Below are 19,918 nucleotides of genomic sequence, written 5' to 3'. Positions count from 1 at the left end.
AAACTGGTGGAGAGACGGCTACTAGAGACATACACAGTGCCACATTCAATGGGACATGCTTTGCAGAGACATTAGAGTGCACCCTTATCAAAGCAATCTTTTGACCTCATAGAAAGGATTGTGCCACTTAAAGGAGTGCAGAAGGTTTTTTTTTTTTTTTCCTTTTTCCTTTTCTTTTCGTAGAGTCAAAATGCTCTAAGATTAAAACCAACATGGATAGTCACAGCCTTTTACAATAGGGTTTTTCCCCCCCCCTTTGTACATATGCAACATTAGAAAACAACAAATGGCATTATCCTGAAGGATGTCATGCAGAAATTAAAAATAGTATTATTAATAACAATAGCCTTAACAACGAAAAAAAAAATACAACCAGTACAGCACTGTAGATGTTAACGTAGGACTTTACCTAGTGTTTCCCTTCCAAAGAGAAGGAAGACAGAGCAATGACATACACTACATGGTTTTACACGCCATAGGCTACAGAAGATGTTTTAGAGGCAGTATCGTTTTTATAGGCCTAAAAAGCTGTGTTAGGCTGGTTATAAAATCCTTTCTGTTTCTGCTGACTTCAAAAATTAATAAAGACCATTTTTGTTGCAAAAAATAATCAGAGAAAGGGTGTGATGCTGATATGTGTAGAAATGTATCTGATGCCCAGATTTTTTTAAAAAATAAAAGAAAAACAATATCACATTGGCATGATACAGGTAGTTCTCGACTTATGACCATTTGTTTAAAAACGATTCAAAGTTAAGCGCCCTGGAAAAAGTAACTTGCATTTACCACTCTTGCATTACCCTCATGGTCATGTGACCACCATCTGAGTGCTTGGCAGCTAATTCACATTTATGACCAGTTGCTGCTATGTGATTGTGGGCAAAAAAAATATTAAAAAGGCCTATTGGAGAAGCTAGATTTGTTTAGTAATCATGTGATTTGCTTAACAATTGCAGTGATTCACAATGACCACCATACAAATTGTCGTAAAATTGGTTCCCACTCAACATATGACAGAAATTCCAAGCTCCATTGTGGTCATAAGTCAAGCACTACTTGTAGTAACAAACACCTCACGGTCTGCTTCCTAGGTTTATATTTTTGTTCTCCCTTAAACATTATTCTGTCGTTCTTCTAAAAATAATTTTGAGACTGACCCTGCTTTTTAAAAGCCTCTTCTTATTAAGAAAAAAAAAAGGTTGAAAACCTGTACAGTTATCTCATGTGCCACACAAACACGTAGAATTTAATTCGGTTTAGAAGGAAAACAAAGACCAACAGTACAAACCTACCTAGGTCTACTCAGAAGTAAGCCCACTGAATTTAATTGGGCTGACTCCCAAATTGCTGTATATAGATTTGCAGTCTAAGATGCTTTGAGCTGCAAGCTGAGAAATGTGGCCTACCAACTACACAGTAGTTTCATTCTTCCACGGCCCCGTTTTGATATTTCCTGTACTATCTGAACTGTAGATCATGGCTTCATGCAAGTTTCCCTTTAGGATTCCATTGTGGCTGGTTGTGCTAAATGGCAAGGATTGTGTCCGTGGATGCATTTCAAAATGAGGGCCTGTCTCAGTTTCTGGGACTTTAGCACAACTGTAGATCACAGTACTTGCATCACTACTTTCAGGCTGAGTGATGGTTGGATAGGGACTGTTTTTGGCACAACACGGCCGCCTGTGGCCTGAGTGACTGTCATGTGTACTATGGGGACTGTCTGTATGTGAGCTGTGTATGCTGCCATCAATACTTGAAGGAATGTGGTAAGCATACTCCCTTTCTCCTGCAGATCGATGTCGGCTGAAATATCGTGGTTTAGTTCTACTTTTCAAACATCTGTGAATGTGCATGTTGGGTCTGAAAGTCCCTTCGTTGTGGACATGAACATGAGCTTCATCTTCCAGGAGCTGATCACAATGCATTTTTGCACAACATGGAGTGACCGGCGAAAGGCAGTTGACGTGGTTTTGAACAGCCTGTAGATTAGTGAGCTTGCAGTGACTAACGGCCGGGTGGTTAAAAAGGGCAGATTTACTTGGGCATGGTGATTCTTGAAGGCATGAGGCATGAGCTTGGCTTTCACCGTTGACATTAACTTTGGGACGGACATTAACTTGCACTGAGTAGGTGTTCCTTCGAGAAGGGCAACAGGACCACCAGCAATGCCACACATCATCTCGCTTTGCACAGTGATGGATGAGGATGAAGAGCCCCAAGGTGACACAAAATGCTCCATATAGGCAACTAAATATCATATCCAAGAAATGTCCTTGAGAAACAGCCAGAGCGCCAAAAGTCCAGGTAGCAGTAAACAGAAACAAAGTGAATGCAGCAGCTCGGAGCTGAGCCTTGAAGGAGTGCTCATTTTCCAACAAGGATGAAGACATCATTGAACAGGTTGCCTGGGAAACTGATCCAATGTCTGTCATGTGACTATGGCCAAGTTCGGGACTTGCCAACCTCTGCTGATCTTCTATCCTTTCCTTTAATTCATACTTGCGTTCTGGGTGACGCCTCAATTGCACATAGGTGCAGAGGAAGTAAATGCATGTTACCAGAAGAATGAATGCAAGCGGTCCATAAAATGCACCAAGACTTGGCTCCCATGACATCCAACAACTACACACAAGGGTAGGGTGAAATAGAGTTTAAAAAGAAAGAAAGAAATCAAATCAATAATATTGAAGACAAATTGCCTCCTAATGCGAAATAAATAAATACATTTACAATAAACTGTACATTGTTTAGAAAAAGTATGTCCTCTACAAAAATGGGGCTTACATATGCATAGTAAAGGTAATTTTACAGGTAGACCTCTTCTTACAAACATTCATTTAGCAACTGTTCAACGTTAAAACATCACTGAAAAAAGTGACTTATAACAAGTCCTTGCATTTTACAGCTGTTGCAGCATCCCCATGGTCACATGATCAAAATTTGGGTGCTTGGAACTAGCATGTATTTACACCAATTGCAGTGTCCTGGATTTCACATGATCACCATTTGTGACCTTCCAAATGGGCTTCTGACAAGCAAAATCAATGGAAGGCGGGGGACAAAGTTTCAAAGGTGCTTTTTCAAAAGGCAACCTGACTTTGTTTTTTCCTTGAGGAAGATGGTTCACTTCTCATCCAAGAAGCTTCTTCAGTTCTGACTGAATGTTGGGGACAGGGGTGGAAATGGAATGATATATATTCCTTTACAGTCGTCTTGTTCATTAGCACTCTCTCTGAGAGCCCTTCATCTGTGTTGACAGGGTCACCTCAATCACTTACCTCCTGTTTACAACAAAATCCTTTCAGCAGTTCCAAGGAGATTCAACCCCTATTTGCAGGTGAGATGATTCTGGTGATCCTGATGGCATAAATAAACCCCCAGGTAGCCTCAATGGCTTTCAGAGAGAATGCTAATGACCAGATGACTACAAAGGAATATAAGGCTTCCATTTCACCACCACCACCACCACTCAGTCAGAACTGAAGAAGCTCCTTGGATGAGTAACGAAACGTCTCCCTCAAGCAAAAACAAAGTCCAGTTGCCTTTTTAAAAAGCACCTTTGAAACAATTATGACCTGGATGACTGAGAATCTCTACAATCAATGGGGGAAGAAGGATTTGCTTAATGACTGTAGGATTCACTTAACAACAAATGGCAAAATGGTCATACGTTCAGGCACAGTTCACTTAGCAACCACCTTCTTTAACATTGAAAATTTGGCTCCCAATTTTAGTTATAAGTCAAGGACTACTTGTAACGCCCATATAGTTTTTACCCATAGAACGACGTTTAAGCAATATTTTTGATAGGATCTCAGCCTGTTGCAGGGATCCCCCAGTAAGCTCAGCGGCTGAGGTAAATATAAAGCTCCCTTTAATCTCCACATCGCACTGGCTCTCATATCATACAAGAAAATAAGTTTTCATTAAAGCTCTCTAGATACCAAATCCAATACTCTGGTTTTGAAACACGGCTAATAAAATTACCTCACAGTGTACTGTTAAATCGGAGCGCATCCACAGAGAAAAATTGCAGATGCTTAGAGATTCGTTCCCTCATAGGTCTCTGATACAAACTACAATGATAAAACAATGATGGAATGTGCATTGCAACATCACCACACTGACTCTGTTCTTTCACATTTGCATCCTGACACTGGACACAAGTATGGCAGGCGTGTAGGTTTATACTACAGCACACGCTTTGCCACTTGCTTCCCTTGTCTATCGCCTCCCTACAACCCCACTTGAATTCTCTTCTTGATTCCAATCAAACAAAAAGACAAAAATGGGGTTCACTCAGAGCCACTAGTGTAGAAATTATTTGGCAGTGTGATTGTTGAAACCTCCCCTTTTGTGTAGAGAAATGGTGGAAGTAGGCTCTTCTCAGCTAATGTAAAGGGAGAGGAGCAGTTAACATATAGGAGCTTGGAATCCTTGGAAGTCTGTATCCACCAGCCCAGTGCACAAAGCTGGACAAAATAATATATGAACTTTAAGAATCCCTTAAAAGTAGCCCTCAACCTAAAACTGTAGTTGAATCCAAAATTAGGGTCACAAGGTTGTTGCAGTTGTAAGTTGAAGCACCATGTGACCAAACTCGATTTTTTGACATTTTTTATGGCAGTTGTTTAGCAAATGCAGTGGTCATTAAGCGAATGTTGTGGTTGTTAAGCAAGTCCATTTTTCACGGTAGGTGTTTTTTTTGCTGGAAACCAGAAGTGAACATTGGAACTGGCGAAAAAGTTGCGAATCGCAGTCAAGGGACCATGGGATGCTTGCAAACGGCTGTAAAACTGAGTCGGTTGCCAAGTACCCAAAGTGTGATCACATGACCTTGGGTGGGTCATAGTATCTTTGAAAACGAGTTGTAAGTAGCTTTGGGAAGGTCATTCATAACTTAGAATGGATGTTAAGTGACTGGTTATACATTGATGACCATCTGTAAATATCTCCACTAGGGAAGGATAATGAGTGAGTGGCTGTCCTGGAATGGGCCTTTTCAGTGGTAGCCCCCTGATTTTAGGATGCCCTCCCTAGTTAGGGTATAATGATACACTCTTTACTGTTATTATAATGCTGCACAACTCTATTCTTCTTCTAAGAGCCAGGGCTAATAATTCATACGCTGCATAATTATGAAAATGATTCATAATTACAGATAGTCTTCGACTTACTACCATAATTGAGCCCAAAATTTGTGCTGCTAAGTGAGAAACGTGTTAAGTTAATTTTGCCCCATTTTATGACTTTTCTTGCCACATTTGTTAAGTGAATCTCCGTAGTTGTTATACTAATAACACGGTTGTTAAGTGAATCTGGTTTACCCATTGACTTTGATTGCCAGAAGGTTGCAGGGATCATATGACCCTGGACATTGCAACCCTCATAAATGTGAGTCAGTTGGTCACATGACCATGGGGCTGCTGTGACGGTCACAAGTATGAGAAATGGTCTTGTCACATTTTTCCAGTGCCATTGTAACTTCTAATAGTCACTAAACGAACAGTTGTAAGTTGAGGACTACCTGCATTTTATTCCTTATTGCTATTGTGGTAGTTTTGCTTAGTTTTATTCCAGGCACTCTTGAATATAGGTCCCCCCCACAAAAAAATATATATATATCCCGAGCAGCCACTTACAGAGGCTCTGTTTTCCAGGCGCTAGGAGGAACAAAGAGGTAAACTTTGAGCTGATTCAGTAGATGCTCACATGTACCTTTCAGGTTGTGCAGTGCAGCCTTATTTGAATTTCTCTGCTCTCAAGTGCGTCTCACTAACACATAAAATATTAACAGCTTCCTCTGATTCCTCAGAATAGTTCGCTTGTTTAGTTAAAAAACAACAATACAACAATCCTTCCCCCAGACAACCCCTAGGTATCCCGAAAGCCTTTCAAGAGCTTCACAGCAAATAAAATGAAACGAGAGCCAATGGAAGCCTTCTGTGAGTCAGGGGTATTTTCAAAAGGGTCTTCATCAGAGGTCACTTCAAAACCTAGCTCCATAAAAGCACACAGAAGTTGGAAGGTCTACATTTGTGAAAAATGGATAAGGCATACAAGATACTGTGCTGTAACTTAGTCTACACACACCCCTCTCTCCCCTGAGCAGTTTTACCCCTCCACCTGTTTCCTGGTTTTCTATTCGTATGGTGATATCTGGTATTGATTGCCTGTGATTGAAGTGATTAAACTAAAGTAGCACAAGCTCTGTAAAAGTGCTGGCAGGAAAGTCTCTCACAAATTTATGAACATAAATAATCAGATCTTTTAACACCCTGTTGATTATAAGTGATTGTCTAATAATGATTCCACGTGATGGAATAAATAGGTTTTAATAGGGTAGAACTTCCAGAAGAGTTCTGTGCTCTCTTTAATCTGCTGGAGTTCTTCCTTTTTGCTAATGCATTTCTCAAATGAAATTTCTTAAAAGTATTCCCATCAAGGAAAAATACAGTTTGCTTCCTCCCCTTTTCTAAAAACATGGGAACACTGACTGGACATTAATTGAAATTCTTTCCTTAAATGCTACCAACATATTGTAATACACAATTTATTGCTGCCTCTGTGGTACTTTTTAGTACTCAGTTAAACCAATGCCTTTAGAAGAAATTGGTGGATTTCTAAATAGGTGTGCATCCCCTCATGCATTCATATATTTACTTTATAAACATTAAAGCCCATAATTAGCCTGCAGCATAGGCTGTGTGCATAGTATAATATGTAATGTTATAAAATGACAAAAACCACATGCTGATAGGGAGTAACTAACCTGACAGGGATCCTGGATTAGGCTCTATGATTTCCAGTCTGAACGTTATTTAATCATGGCTTATTCTTACAGGAAATAACAGTGGCGTCATACATGGAAAATATAGGGATATACTTACAACTGAGCTCCGGCGTAACTTTTTATCCCATAATTATTTATGTTGATTGCTGCAGTAATTCCACAGATAATAAAAGGAACTCCTCCACTAATCAGATAGAACCTGTTTCAAAGACAAATATTTGACAGGTGAATTTGCTTGGCATCAGGTAAAGATTTTTAAAGTTTGAAACAAGAGTCTTTGAAAGCAGAACGTAACCCAATTCATCAGTTTCATTCACCCATTAAAATTGGAAATAAAACAAACTGAAAATACAGTGTGGTGATCTAAAAAGTAAAAGTTTCACATTTAGAAACATATAGTTTAAAAATGAAAGCTTTTCAAACAAAAAGGGATTACTGTTGACAGTGAGGTTTTTTGTTTAAAAACAGAAGATAAAATAATTTTATTCTGAAAAAGTAGCCAAACCTAAATTTCAAGCAGAATGACCATATGTATTACATGTTATTATCCAAATTTAATATATTAAGAAGCATAACCTTGCAAAAGGCCTATTAAACTAAGCCGTTGTCCTTTGCAAACTTGGCAGCGTCTTCTCTATTCTCAATCTAGAACCTGAGCTAACGGCACAAAAATATATCACACACAGGCTTTGGATAAAAAAAAATTGTTCTGTTTCATGCTGAAAGAAACTAGATGTTCTATCTTAAATTGATTATGTAATTAATGTGCTAGAACCCAAGATGACAAACCTAAACCCATGAGCCTCCAATCATGAAATTTCCTTCGTAAATATTAGTGCACAGTAAAAACTTTTGATAGCAGAGATGGGAACCGGTGCTCTAAACAATATGGTTCTGATCTCAAGAAGAGATATAGAGAAGAAGAAGACATATCGCCAAACTAGAAAATCTCTTTTACTAGGATGCTAAAGCTAGAATTATTCAAACAATCCAAAGCCAAAAGTAGAAAAAGGTGCTATGTACGGCAATGTTGATATAGTGATATACATATATGCATATTGTGAATATATATATATAGTCTAATACATAATTCTGACATTCTGCATACAGGATTTAGGAAAAGAACTTTCTCTGCCATTGCACCCACTCTATGGGACAGCATGCTCCCAGTGGTTAGGAAGGCCCCTCCCTCACTAGTCCAGCCTCCTGGACGAGCGTGAAGACCTGGCACTGCCAACCAGCCTGGGGTTCTAAGCGTACCATGCGATCTTGGGGATGGTTGGTTGGTGGGCTGAAGGCACTTCCTCTGCCTTTTAACTCTGCAATTGTTCTTTTTTAACTCTATTTTTAATCTGGGATTTAACTTTGTTTTTAATTATAGCTTTCATAAGATTTTACTGTTTTATCTGTAAACTGCCCAGGGTCACACTAGTGTGATGTAGGGGTATAGAAATTTGATAAAATAAATAAATTTGATAAGTGTGTTGCCTCCAACCACAGCCTCAGCCACTGTTGTTACAGGCTGCCTAAACCACTTTAGTAGCTGGCCTCAGGCTTAGTTGGTATTCATTGTGACACTGAGGAGACTACATCTCTCTCAAGCTTTGCTTCTTCAAATGTTTTTATGTGCTTTGTGAAAGGAAAATTAGAGCAGTACCTCTAAGCTACCCAGGATGAGAAGCCCAGAAGAGTAATCACTGCTTGGGAGCAGGTACCATACGAAATATATAGCAGAGAAGGGATGTTGGGCGAAAAGGAATGTAGAAAATGCATTATGTGTGCCTATATAAGAAAAGCTGGCTTACACGATATTTTTACTCATTATGCTGACATAAACTAAACATTATTTATGTTGTATAAAAGGTTTTAATAATTAAGCAGATTTGCCATTTCTTTTGCTACTTACAAGTACAATAAGTAATAGTGAAATATGGGATGTTGACACTAGTTACTTCTTGGAACCAAATCCATTTTAATGTGTGCAATGTGTATTACTAACTGTTATAATTAAGCAGTGAATCATTGTCAGGCCCCATCATAAGCTGAACAAGTTTCCTAGGAGATATGTGTTTTTAAAATAAAACACCCATCCTAGTGTCCCTTCAATCAACATAGTATAAAAATGACTCTGGTTGAAAGAAGCTCTAGAGAGGTGGTGCTCAATCTACCACCTCAACAAATCTTGAAATAACAAAAGTCCAACTTTTCTTTGAATGACAATTCTATGTTACATACATTTTCCTATTAGAATTAATGAAAAAAATTACATCTCTTTCACAGCAACTCTCTCCCACCTTTCTAATTAATTTTATTATCATTGAAAATGGTTTCCTCATCTAATCCAAAAGGCCATTCATGGCACCCCCATCCTGGCCAATGAACTCCCTAATAATGGGCTGGATCAGAGACGCTTTGGCGACATTAGACATCAAAGCTTCTTGCGTCCCTTGTTTCACATCTCTGCAACAGAGAGAAAAGATGCAATTTGCCACTTCGAGACAAAAGAAAAGGACTGACAGGAAGAATTCTGAGGTAATGATAGAGATGAGGAAAGCTGCTGCTAATTCAAGTCAGACACCTTATTTTCCTCAAGGCTTCCCCAAGTGATTCATCACCCTTTTACTTCTCTGCATTGTCAGATCTGCGTTCACTTAGAAGAACCAATTAAAAAAAAATACAGCAGTGGAGAGAGACGTTGAGGGGAAAACCTTGCCTCTCATCTCGCTTATTGCCAACAGGATAGGCCTCATCAAGTAGATGAGAAGGGGAAATGACTCAGCTGGACAAGTAGGTGGTAAACTGAAAGGCAAGAAAACCAGGGAAGGAGCTCCCAGCAGGGAGCATGGGGAAAAAAATCCTTGGTTAGCAATGCTATGGAACTCATGCAGCAGCACTTTTCCTGCTAAGCTCAAATGAGTCAGAGTACAGAAGAACTGGAGGTCTATGGAGATTCTCAGTCATCCAGGTCATGGTTGTCCTAAAGGTGTTTTTTCAAAAGACAACTGGACTTTGGTTTTTCTTGAAGGCATTTTTCTTCTCATCCAGGATGAGAAGCGAAATGTCCAACTCGTCCAGTCATTTCCTCTTCTCATCTACGTGATGAGCCCTGTCTTGTTGGCAAAAAATGAGAGGAGAGGAAAGGATTTCACCTCAACTTCTTCCTCCACTGCTATTTTTTTTTGTTTTGGTTCTTCTAATCTAAGTGAACACAAGTCTCACAATGCAGAGAAGAAAATGGTGAGATCTGAAGAAGTTTTAGATGAGAAGCAAAACATCTTCAAGGAAAAACAAAGTCCAGTTGCCTTTTGAAAAAGCACCTTTGGGACAGAAGAACTGGAGACCACCAGATCGACAGGTCACCCTTATACTTTGATACGGGGAATGTTGGACAGTTAATTTGTAATGTTTGTTATGAAAAACCCGTGTCCCACAAAGACTGTTTCTGAATCTCACCAGGGTTATGTCTGCTATTGTCTGAGAAAAAAGGTTCTTTGGCTGAGAGTATACTACTAGTTCTGCTTCTGCTGAATTATTACACAGTGAATGTATCTCATGTTTTCCAAGAATAGCTATACCATTGGATAACCTTCCATTTTAAAATTTTCCAGAAGCAATTAGGACCCCATGGTTCCATTTCAAATATTACATTGGAATTGTGATTCGTTAGTTGCACACAGTTCTGTGAGCAAAAAGGAAGTGTGAAGTGTTGAGTTCAGATCAGACAATTGCAGACCTTGAACTGATACGATTAACTTTTACTAGAATCACAAGGTCTAACAGCTATAGCTTGAGGGGTAAAACTAAATATAAAGTGGTAGCTCAAAAGTAATTATCTGGAATGCCAAACAATATAATGGGATTTTCATATAAAAGACAGGAAAAATATAAACAAGTAGCTTTATACAACTGAAACCCATTGCAATACATTTTGACTTTTAAAAATGCCAAGAATCTGAACTAGAAAATTCAGGGCAACGTTTATGGGGAAATTTAAAATAAAATTTTGAAGCACGTAAGGACATCATGCCTATAGCAATAGAAAACTGTGGACAAGGATGATTATACGCTTAACAGAAAACTATTGATACCTAAAATCACCCCACCTTCCCAATACTTCAGAGAAAGCAAAAAGAGTCACAACAGAGGCTATGATGGCTAAGTGGAGGCAAGGGCAGGGTGATGACTGCCAGAATATCAAATGTGAGAATTTATGGAAGGTTCATTTTCCCCCCATTTGAAATGCAGCCTAATTGGAAGTTGTCTCCACAACACAACTGTTGTGAATGAATACCCTATGGGAAGAATACGCATGCTTGTCTCATCCTTGAGGCGATGTCCTGTTTCCTGAAACAATTTACTTCTTCACAATGGGATTTTCTAGCGCTCTAGGAAGTCCAGGAAGATTGCTGCTGTAAACTTAATATTATTTTCTATGTACTAATTCGTTGTTATCACTGGAGAAAAAATAGCAGACAGACTCTCCTACTGCAAACATAACGGTGGAAATTGCACTGATCTGCACTGTTTGCTTCTCTGTTTGATACTTGTTTTTGAATAGTGCAGAGATAGGTTTTAAGTCTACATATTTGTTGATTGCTAATTTATCAGCGGGCCAGGCTTGTAGGAAGTCCTGTGCATCCTCCCTGTGCACTGTCATGCAAAACGAGCAATTTATTATAGACTAAGCTGGCTGAGGAATTCTGGAAGTTGAAGTCCACAGGTCTTAAAGTTGTCGAGATTGGACATTCCTGGTCTAAACCAAAACAATTGAGATCTGAAACATTTCTTCATCACTAGGCTTTCAGTCACACAGACCTCTTAATATTGTGATAAAATACAAGTCTAGGCCTTGAAATTCAAGTCCACATCTTGTTCTCTGCCTTCTGAGTCATGCCTCACAGTCAGTTTAAACTGAATTACAGCATCAAAGGGCGCTGTGAATCTCATCCATTTTCTTAGTTCTATGCAATTTTCTACCGATACAGATAAATAAGAAAAAAACCCAAATTCTTAACTAAGAAAATCTACTTTTAAAAATTTAAATTTTTACAGTACATCCCACCCTCTTTATCACACAATGATTAACAACATAAACAGAAGATGGCACTGCATTGTTTCAACAAGAACTAGATAATGACCTGTCAATCATATAGAAAACAACAGCATCCAAAAACACAACCCATCTAATCACAGTTAGGAGAAGCTGGCAGGACAGGCAATGATATATTTCACAACAAACGAGAAACCTCCCATTTTTCCAAGATCAAAGCACTGAAGAAGATTATCTCAGCATTTGCATTATCTGCAAATGAAAAACCAAGATCAGAAAACTCGTACCACCCAACATTTCACTCTGAGCTATGTGTATTTTCTACCATCACAATTTTAGATCTATCACTTCATATATCTAGATCAAGGACTCTCTGTTTAAATTCATGAATAGCTCTGCTGAGACTAAGCAATTTTAAAACAGAGTGAAAAGCTGCATATATCATCAAAAGTTACCTGAGCCAGTGAGTCACCTCAAAAATATTGTCTTTGCTAATATTTTAGATGACATATTTGCATTCAGGCTGTTGTGTAGAAGGATATCTGAAGAACGTACGCCAAAGACTGGGCTCACCATAGAGTTCTAGTAAAGTTTGACTGGATAGCTTCCAGGTGTGACATTCAGAGTAAGCTGAGTATCAAAGAACCAAAACTTCAAATGTTTGCAAGAAATAGCATGGTTGCAGTAACTTAAATATTTCCATTGCAAGTGGCAACATATTAGTATTTTGCATCCGTAGCCTTTAGAAGCCAGACTGTAACCTCACAATCTGATGTGTCTAGGAAGCACAAGACTAGGCCATTAATTTTCTACTTAGGTGGGCAGTGACTCTTAGTGGGAAGGGGACCTTCATCTTGAAATGGCTGTCTTTGGCTAATGCCCAGAGGGAATCACAATGGCCAAACTGTGTCAAGGAAAGAATCACTGGGTAAGAGTGGAGAAGTGTGTAAATTTAACTTTAGAATCATAGGGCTGGAAGGGATATTGGAGGTCTTCTACTCCAGCCCCTTGCCCAATGCAGGAATCCATAGACATGGGTCTATCTTTTTATGCTGCTCATTGTTCTCATTGCTTTGCAAACTGTTAAATACAACCAAGCATTTTAAATATTTGAATGTTTGAATCTGCCAACTTGGTTGTATTTGCATAACTGCTTTAGCTTAATCCGTACTGAGCATGTTGTAATTTTAATTCTTATCAAAGAGGGAAAGAAAGAAAAAGAAATGGAGCATATAATTGCCTTTAAAGGGACTTGAATTGTTCTCTATCTCATTCGTTACTTCAAATGTGAATTTTGCTCAGCCTTCCTAGGAGATCAGACTTGGAACTTTGCATACAAAACACACACTCCACCACTCAGTTATATAATATTCACATGAGAAGCCTTGTCCTTTTAATTTTCATTATCCCTTTGGATGCAAGACTATCATTGACTTTGTCCATTCTAAACCCTGAAATTGCAACCCCTCCTTTGGAGGCCTTCTGAACATGTTATTCTTCTTTATTTGACTCTACTCGGCTGTCTCGCTTTGGATGCATATGTATTTCATTGAAAGATGCACCTTTAAAAAGAAAAAAAAAGCAATCCTAGAAGCTACCAGATTCCTTAGAGCTACCAAAACGTTATTTATAAAAAAAAAGGAGAAGCAATCATTTTACACAACCAGATGCTTTTATTCACATGTGACATTTTAGATGGATTGCCTCTGGGTTACTTGGACTCAATGCTAAACCTTAGATTCATTAACGATAGACATGTATTTTCACAAAGCGGCAGATACCACTTCATTGTTTTAAATGGAGACAGCAAGACATTTACCACTGTATCCCAGAGGTGGCTTTGGGAGCGCCTAAGGGTTTTATTTGCCTTCTAGCAGATGGAGGCAAGAAGAAATTTAGGCTAAATGTCACATTCAAATATAAACTTTCAGAAACACAGAACAGTGTATCCATTTTGGCATTATAACAAACAACTATTTGAAAGATGAGGACATATTGTTCGGACGGTTTATTATCAAAAATGAGAGGCCTGAAGCCAACACGGGTCACTATAAATGAGGATAAAAATGTGAGCAAATGCAAATTTCTTTCCCTGCTTATTACGCATAGCCAGATCATACAGTTGAAGTGATAGAGAACTTCTGGTAAAATCATCACTTCTGCCACTCTTGAGCCATCTCAGAACTTACCTCCAGAGAAGGCAGATTGAAGTCTTCAAGACTGTAACTCTACTGCCAACCCAGAAACAGAACCAAGGAGCTCAGGAGGCAGGGAGGTTGATATGCAGAAGAGAGGCTGGGTGCAACAGCAACAATCCCAAGTGGTCCCTAGAACACAACTTAATGAACAGGTCTCATACCCGGTGATCTATGGTACAGTATCCCTGAAGGCCACAAGGGATTCCCAGATGATGACTGCCCACATTTCTACACTTGCCATTAAGTCTTGGCTAGTTTCATACCCAAAACCCAACTGGTCCTATTTCTGAAAGGGCCACCCCATCTTCCAGGCCCAGCCAGGTTAGGTCTCTCTTCAGTGATTAAATCTCAGATGAGGGAGGTCTTATTATAGATTGCTCTAGCCTAGCATTTAGAAGCAGCAACTGAAAACCAGAACCGCTGACTACCTGCTGATTGGGTACAGGGATTGGGACCAAGGAGCTGGAACATGAAACCTGTATAAGACATCGGTTCTGTCTTCCCAAAGAATGGCACACTCCTAGTCTCCCACTGCATAGTCCCATGCTTCTTATCACTGTAACATTTTGGCTGGCCCATATCCCTCCAACGCCATATTATTCTCCAATCCATCTCCCCCTCCATTCTCAAGGTTGGGCATCTCCCACAGTGTTTGATTCTATCCATCCCGGGCCGGAGGGGGTGGGAGAGAGAATCCGGGCATCCTGAGGCAAAGCTTCATAGACTCAGTGTTATCAGGGTACCCAATGACCATCTCCCCAACTCAGCCCCCCCCCACACACACATAAACACAAACATATAAGAACACTCTTATACTTACAGGAGTCTCCTCCTTGTTGCTCTTACCAGCTGGTAAGGGTTACCATCCCATTCACTCTTATCCAACCTCTTGCTCTCATCCAAAGTTGGAAGGAATCGCACAGTCAGAGATCCTGAGCTGGCAGGTTGAATTGGGTTTTATCCCTTTACAACTCAAAAGTAGACACTATGGGGGGAAGGGTTCATAGGACACTGCCATTCTATTATTATCCTCCTCACCCAAAAGCCTAGCTAACACCAGTAACCCAAAGCTCTAGAGTTCTGGTTGTTCTCTTCTGATTAAAAATCAAATAGAGTTGTTCAGTCTGTGAGGATAGAGGCCGACAGCAAAAGAGGTTACAGACATATCAAACACAACCCCGTTGTCGCCAGAGCTATAAACGTGGCCTCTGGTTCATTTCTTCAACCAGCGCAAGGCCCACAGGCACAATAAGTGAGCTACATTAAGTCTACCAAAGTGGCCAACACACCAGCCATGGCCAGGGTTGCAGCTGGCCTGCTCTCTGGCCCACTCCTCCAGCCTCCAAACTTCTTAGGGTGGCTAACATAGACTCACAGAGGTGGCAAATGCATCAGGCTCAAAGGCATGGACCGTCCTCCAGCTTATCCTCTGGCCTGCTCTTTTGACTGCCAAGCCTCCCAGCATGGCTGACGTCCAGCTCAAACCTCCTAATGTGGTTGGCACCTGACCTATATGCATGGCAATGCTTCTCTGGTCCATCTTCCAGCTGTACCTATAATTAGCAAAATGTCCCCTTTATAATTCCTCAGGGAAGCTATTATTTTATGTTTTGCTAAGATTAGAAAACCTAATGTCAACACATGTCATTAAGTCTTTTTCACCTCCTTGTAATAGAAACAATACCTTCCCATAGCTTCATATCACTGAATATTTCTGACACCATTTAAGAATCGGCTTTACAGAAATGCTTTGGTGTGCTAAAAACTGCTTCATTATTTTTCTATGTTTTATATCTCATTACTAGCATTGTTATTATATAGACAACAATGTGAAATCACAGCGGCCAGTTCTTTAGTTGTTGTTGGCCTTCGTATGAACCGAGTTCTTCTCAAGAACCTAGGATGTCATAACGTATTGGCATAGTACATGAGTGCATGCAAGCAATGTGACCATTTGTAATTGACAGATCGAAATGTTAATGTGCTGATTTTCTAAGTCCTTTCCAAAACTTTTTGGTATGGCATCGGTGACAATAACCAAACTCCTATTTACAGGTCTTTGTATTTTTTGATTTTCTCTGTTCTTTCTCTTTTCTTTTGCTTCCTCTAAGTACTGAAACATACACTATTCATAATTTTTTCTGTCTTATTGACAATTATTAAGTCTAGAATATTATATGCTTCATGGAAGATCTGAAACTACATGAAAAAAACACCATCTGAAATGGAATAACTGAACGCTGTCTGTATATAAGCAAGATATTGCAATAGAATTTGGACTAGACAAATGTGCCACTCACACCATCCACAGAAGAAAAATAGTGAAAACTGAAGGAATCAAAATGCCCTCTGGAAATAAGATCAAGAGTCAAGATAAAACTGGGCCTCCTTCAGGCTGACAACATCAAACACACTGAAGTCAAGAAGGTTATAAGCAAATACATCAGGACAGTGAAGAAAATCTTAAAGATAGGGGAGGAAAGATCTTCAAGCAATTAACACCTGGCAATTCCTGTCATTAAAGGCACAGCTGGAGTAGTGGACTGCACTCCAGCAGAACTAAAAGCCCTTGATAAGAAGACCACAAAAATCATTACAATGAAACATGCCCTTCATTTGCGCAGCTATGTTGACAGATTCTACTTACTAATAAAAATTGAGGGGCGTGGAATGTTGCAAGTACGCTAGAGAATTTAAGAAGAAAAAAGGGCATCAGAAGAATACCTGAAAAAGAGTGAAGATGCACTGAAGCTAATATACCATGAAGATTATTGAGTACAGGTAGTCCTCAACTTATAGCAATAATGGAGTCTGCCCATTATGGTCACAAGTTGTAACAGTCATTAAATGCGTTGCCCACACAACTGTTTTAATGACCTCCTATACCCGGTTTCCTCTTATGCTGTCATTAAGTACCTTGCTTAACGACCCTATCCATGTTGTTAGCTCAGGAGTGTGGGAGGCCCTGGGAGATCTAGCGCAGGCTGAGGCCTACCTGTCCAGGCCTCCCAACGCCTCCCTCCTATGAGACACCCCATGCTCTGCTTTCTATCTTTCAAGATTCCTGCAGGTCTTGGACCTGCTTTCCCACTCCATTCCAGAATTATTAGTAAGTCCTCAAATTATAGCCGTAATTGAGCCCAGATTTACCGTTGTAAGTCATGGTGGTTTTTAAGCAAGTCACCACCTCCAATTTTAAAACCTTTTTTTTTTGTGACAGTCATTAAGAAAACCCATTGTCCGCAGTGGTCGTCAGAAACTGGAAGTAAATATCAGTTTCTGGCAAAAACATAAATTAAGTAATGTGACCATGGGATACTGTAAACAATGTAATGCAGGTCTGTTCCTGGGTGCACAAAATACGATCAGGTGACCTTGGAGGGAGCCCGACCATCTATGAATCCAGGTCATAGCCCTGGAGAGGTCCATTGTAACTTTGAACAGTCACTAAATGGCCAGTCAAGGACTGCCGCTAAGTGGAGAAACCAAGCTGGCATACAAGAAAGACCAAATGAAGAAGAGGCAAGGCAAAGTACTACTCATCAGGCCAAGCAGATAACAACACGTGGCAATGGCTAAGAGCAGGAAAGTTGAAGAAAAAAACCCGAGGGGTTAATTCTGGCTTCAAAAGACCAAGCCTTAAGAACAAATGCATAGAAAAGCAGAATTGGGAAGATGGCAACAGGCAACAGATGCCAGCTGAAGAAACAGTCAATCACCTAGTTAGCTGCTGCAAGAAGAACACAGAGATTGACTACAAGCAACGGCATGACAAAGTAGTAACAATGGAACACTGGATTATTTGCAAGAAATTCGATCTGCCTGGATCCGAGAACTAGTGAGACCACAAAATCGACAAACAGAAAATGAAGAAGCTAAAGTCCTCTGGACCTTTAGAATTTTATTATTCTTATTCCTATTTTTTTTTATTTGTTGTTCTAGGTATGTTAGCATAATTAACGTTTTGTTCTTTTATTCTGCAGTTTTTGTAACTTTAATTATTTGTAATTATATTTTCACATTTTATAATTTATTTTTCTCCTCTTGGAGAGCAGTCTACTCTGATTTCTTTGGCAAAAAATTCAGAGTATACAAAAAAGCATTTACCGTACATTTTGTTCAGTAATGTGTGGGCTCATAGCCAGAGGAAGCAAGGAATTGGCTCAGTCTAATGAAAGGCAGAAGAAAAATAACAAAGAATGAAAAAAAGATCAATAGCAGTAACCAATAAAATGTCCCTACTTTAAGAAATCAAGTTCTTTGTCAGAGTCAGCACATGAGCCTTTCATCTTTTTGGAAATTAGGCAATCCATCTTGTTTTACATTCTGATGCTAATCAAATATATTCTTGATTTTAAAATGAATCCTGGACTAACAGATATTTCTATTTTAGTTTCCTCTGAATATGATATGACTTTAAGAGGAAATACATGATAATATTGCCTACTCCCCTCCCCCTGAATTTTCAGAATCTTTAGCATTCCTATTCAAGCAATTTCCTCCTGTCCCCATTTTCTTACGGCTTCATAGTCTGAAAGTAGCCTCTCCAATCACCCCACATTATAACTATGGAAATGTTCTTGCCACTGGGAACAGTGACACGATGCTGAAGGAACCGATGGAAATCTGGCGCTTTGACATTTCTTCCTGTTGACAGTGCTCAGAGGTAAACAACAAGAATTAATTCTGACAACCTTAATACACTATCTACTTCTATGAACATTTTAGATAGTTTGCCAAAGAATGTAATATAGACTGTTTTCCCCAGCCAACAAAACTGAACCTGAATAGAAATGCTGATTTGGAAACGTTCCCTCGGGGGTGAGAAATACTACTGCTCTTGTGTTCCATTAGATCCATAGCTGTTTCAGCAGATTTTCAATTACTTTGGCCCAATCAGCAAAATCCAGTGGGGATAACACAAGTTATTAGACAGGGTAAAGTTTATATGACCGCTGGCTCTCTGATTAAAAGAAAAATGTAATGGAGCTTTCAAAAAAAATCTCTACTACGGTATATACACTGAATTATGGGGATAAATAACATGGGATATATAAAATAGAAGGGGAAATCTTTCTAAAAAATAGGCATCATTTGTATATTGTATAATCCACCTTGGAATGTTACTGAATCTGAAATGGGATCTCTTCAATCAAATACAGGTAGTCCTTGACTTATGACCAGAATTGAGCCCAGAGTTTATGTTGCTAAGTGAGAAATCTGTTGAGTGAGCTTTGCCCCAATTTACAACTGTTCTTGCCACGTTTGTTAAGTGAATCGCTGCAGTTGTTAAATTAGTAATACGGTTGTTAAGTGAATCTGGCTACCCTACTGATTTTGCTTGTCAGAAGGTCGCAAAAGGGGATCATGTGACTCCGAGACTCTGCAACCATCATAAATATGAAACCGTTGTTAAGCATCCAAATATAAATCATGTGACCATGGAACTGCTGCAACGGTCATAAGTGTGAAAAAAGCACTTTGTCTTATATATCGCTTTACAGTGCTTTACAACCCCCTTTGAGCAGTTTACAGAGTGAGCATCTTGCCCCCAACAATCTGGGTCCTCCTTTTACCCACCTCGGAAGGATGGAAGGCTGAGTCAATCTTGAGCCGGTCAGAATCGAACTGTCGAACTTTTGGCAGATAGCAGGCAGCAGAAGTAGCCTGCAGTACTGCATTCTAACCACTGCAGCACCATGGCTCTATGGTCGTAAGTCACTTTTTTCAGCGGCGTTGTAATTTCAAATGGTCACTAAATGAATTTTTGTAAGTCGAGGAGCACCTGTATACTGTTTCCAGGTTTTCGGTCCGCTAAGTCAACAGTCCCTTCAATCCTGTTTTCATTGTAAGGTCAGCAAACTTTCCCTATCCATC

The 19,918-nt window shown here is 39.5% G+C and overlaps 1 protein-coding gene across 4 annotated transcripts in view; it reads right to left on the bottom strand.

The window, feature by feature from the left end:
• Positions 1-253: 253 nt before the first annotated feature.
• Positions 254-19,918, bottom strand: part of ADGRA1 (adhesion G protein-coupled receptor A1) — a 426,992-nt gene continuing 407,327 nt past the window's right edge. For all 4 annotated transcript variants that reach the window (XM_081953900.1, XM_081953901.1, XM_081953903.1 and 1 more), the window contains 2 exons: positions 6,891-6,992; positions 254-2,622 (listed from right to left, as the gene is read on the bottom strand). In XM_081953900.1, coding sequence (XP_081810026.1) covers positions 1,410-2,622; positions 6,891-6,992 — 1,315 coding nt within the window. In that variant the 3' untranslated portion in view covers positions 254-1,409. The remainder of the gene's footprint in view (positions 2,623-6,890; positions 6,993-19,918) is intronic.

Source organism: Natrix helvetica (genome assembly GCF_964273705.1).
Source record: "Natrix helvetica genome assembly, chromosome: 5".
NCBI lineage: Eukaryota > Metazoa > Chordata > Lepidosauria > Squamata > Natricidae > Natrix > Natrix helvetica.
Note: the sequence above shows the minus strand (reverse complement) of the source record. Positions and strands in the feature narration are given on the sequence as shown.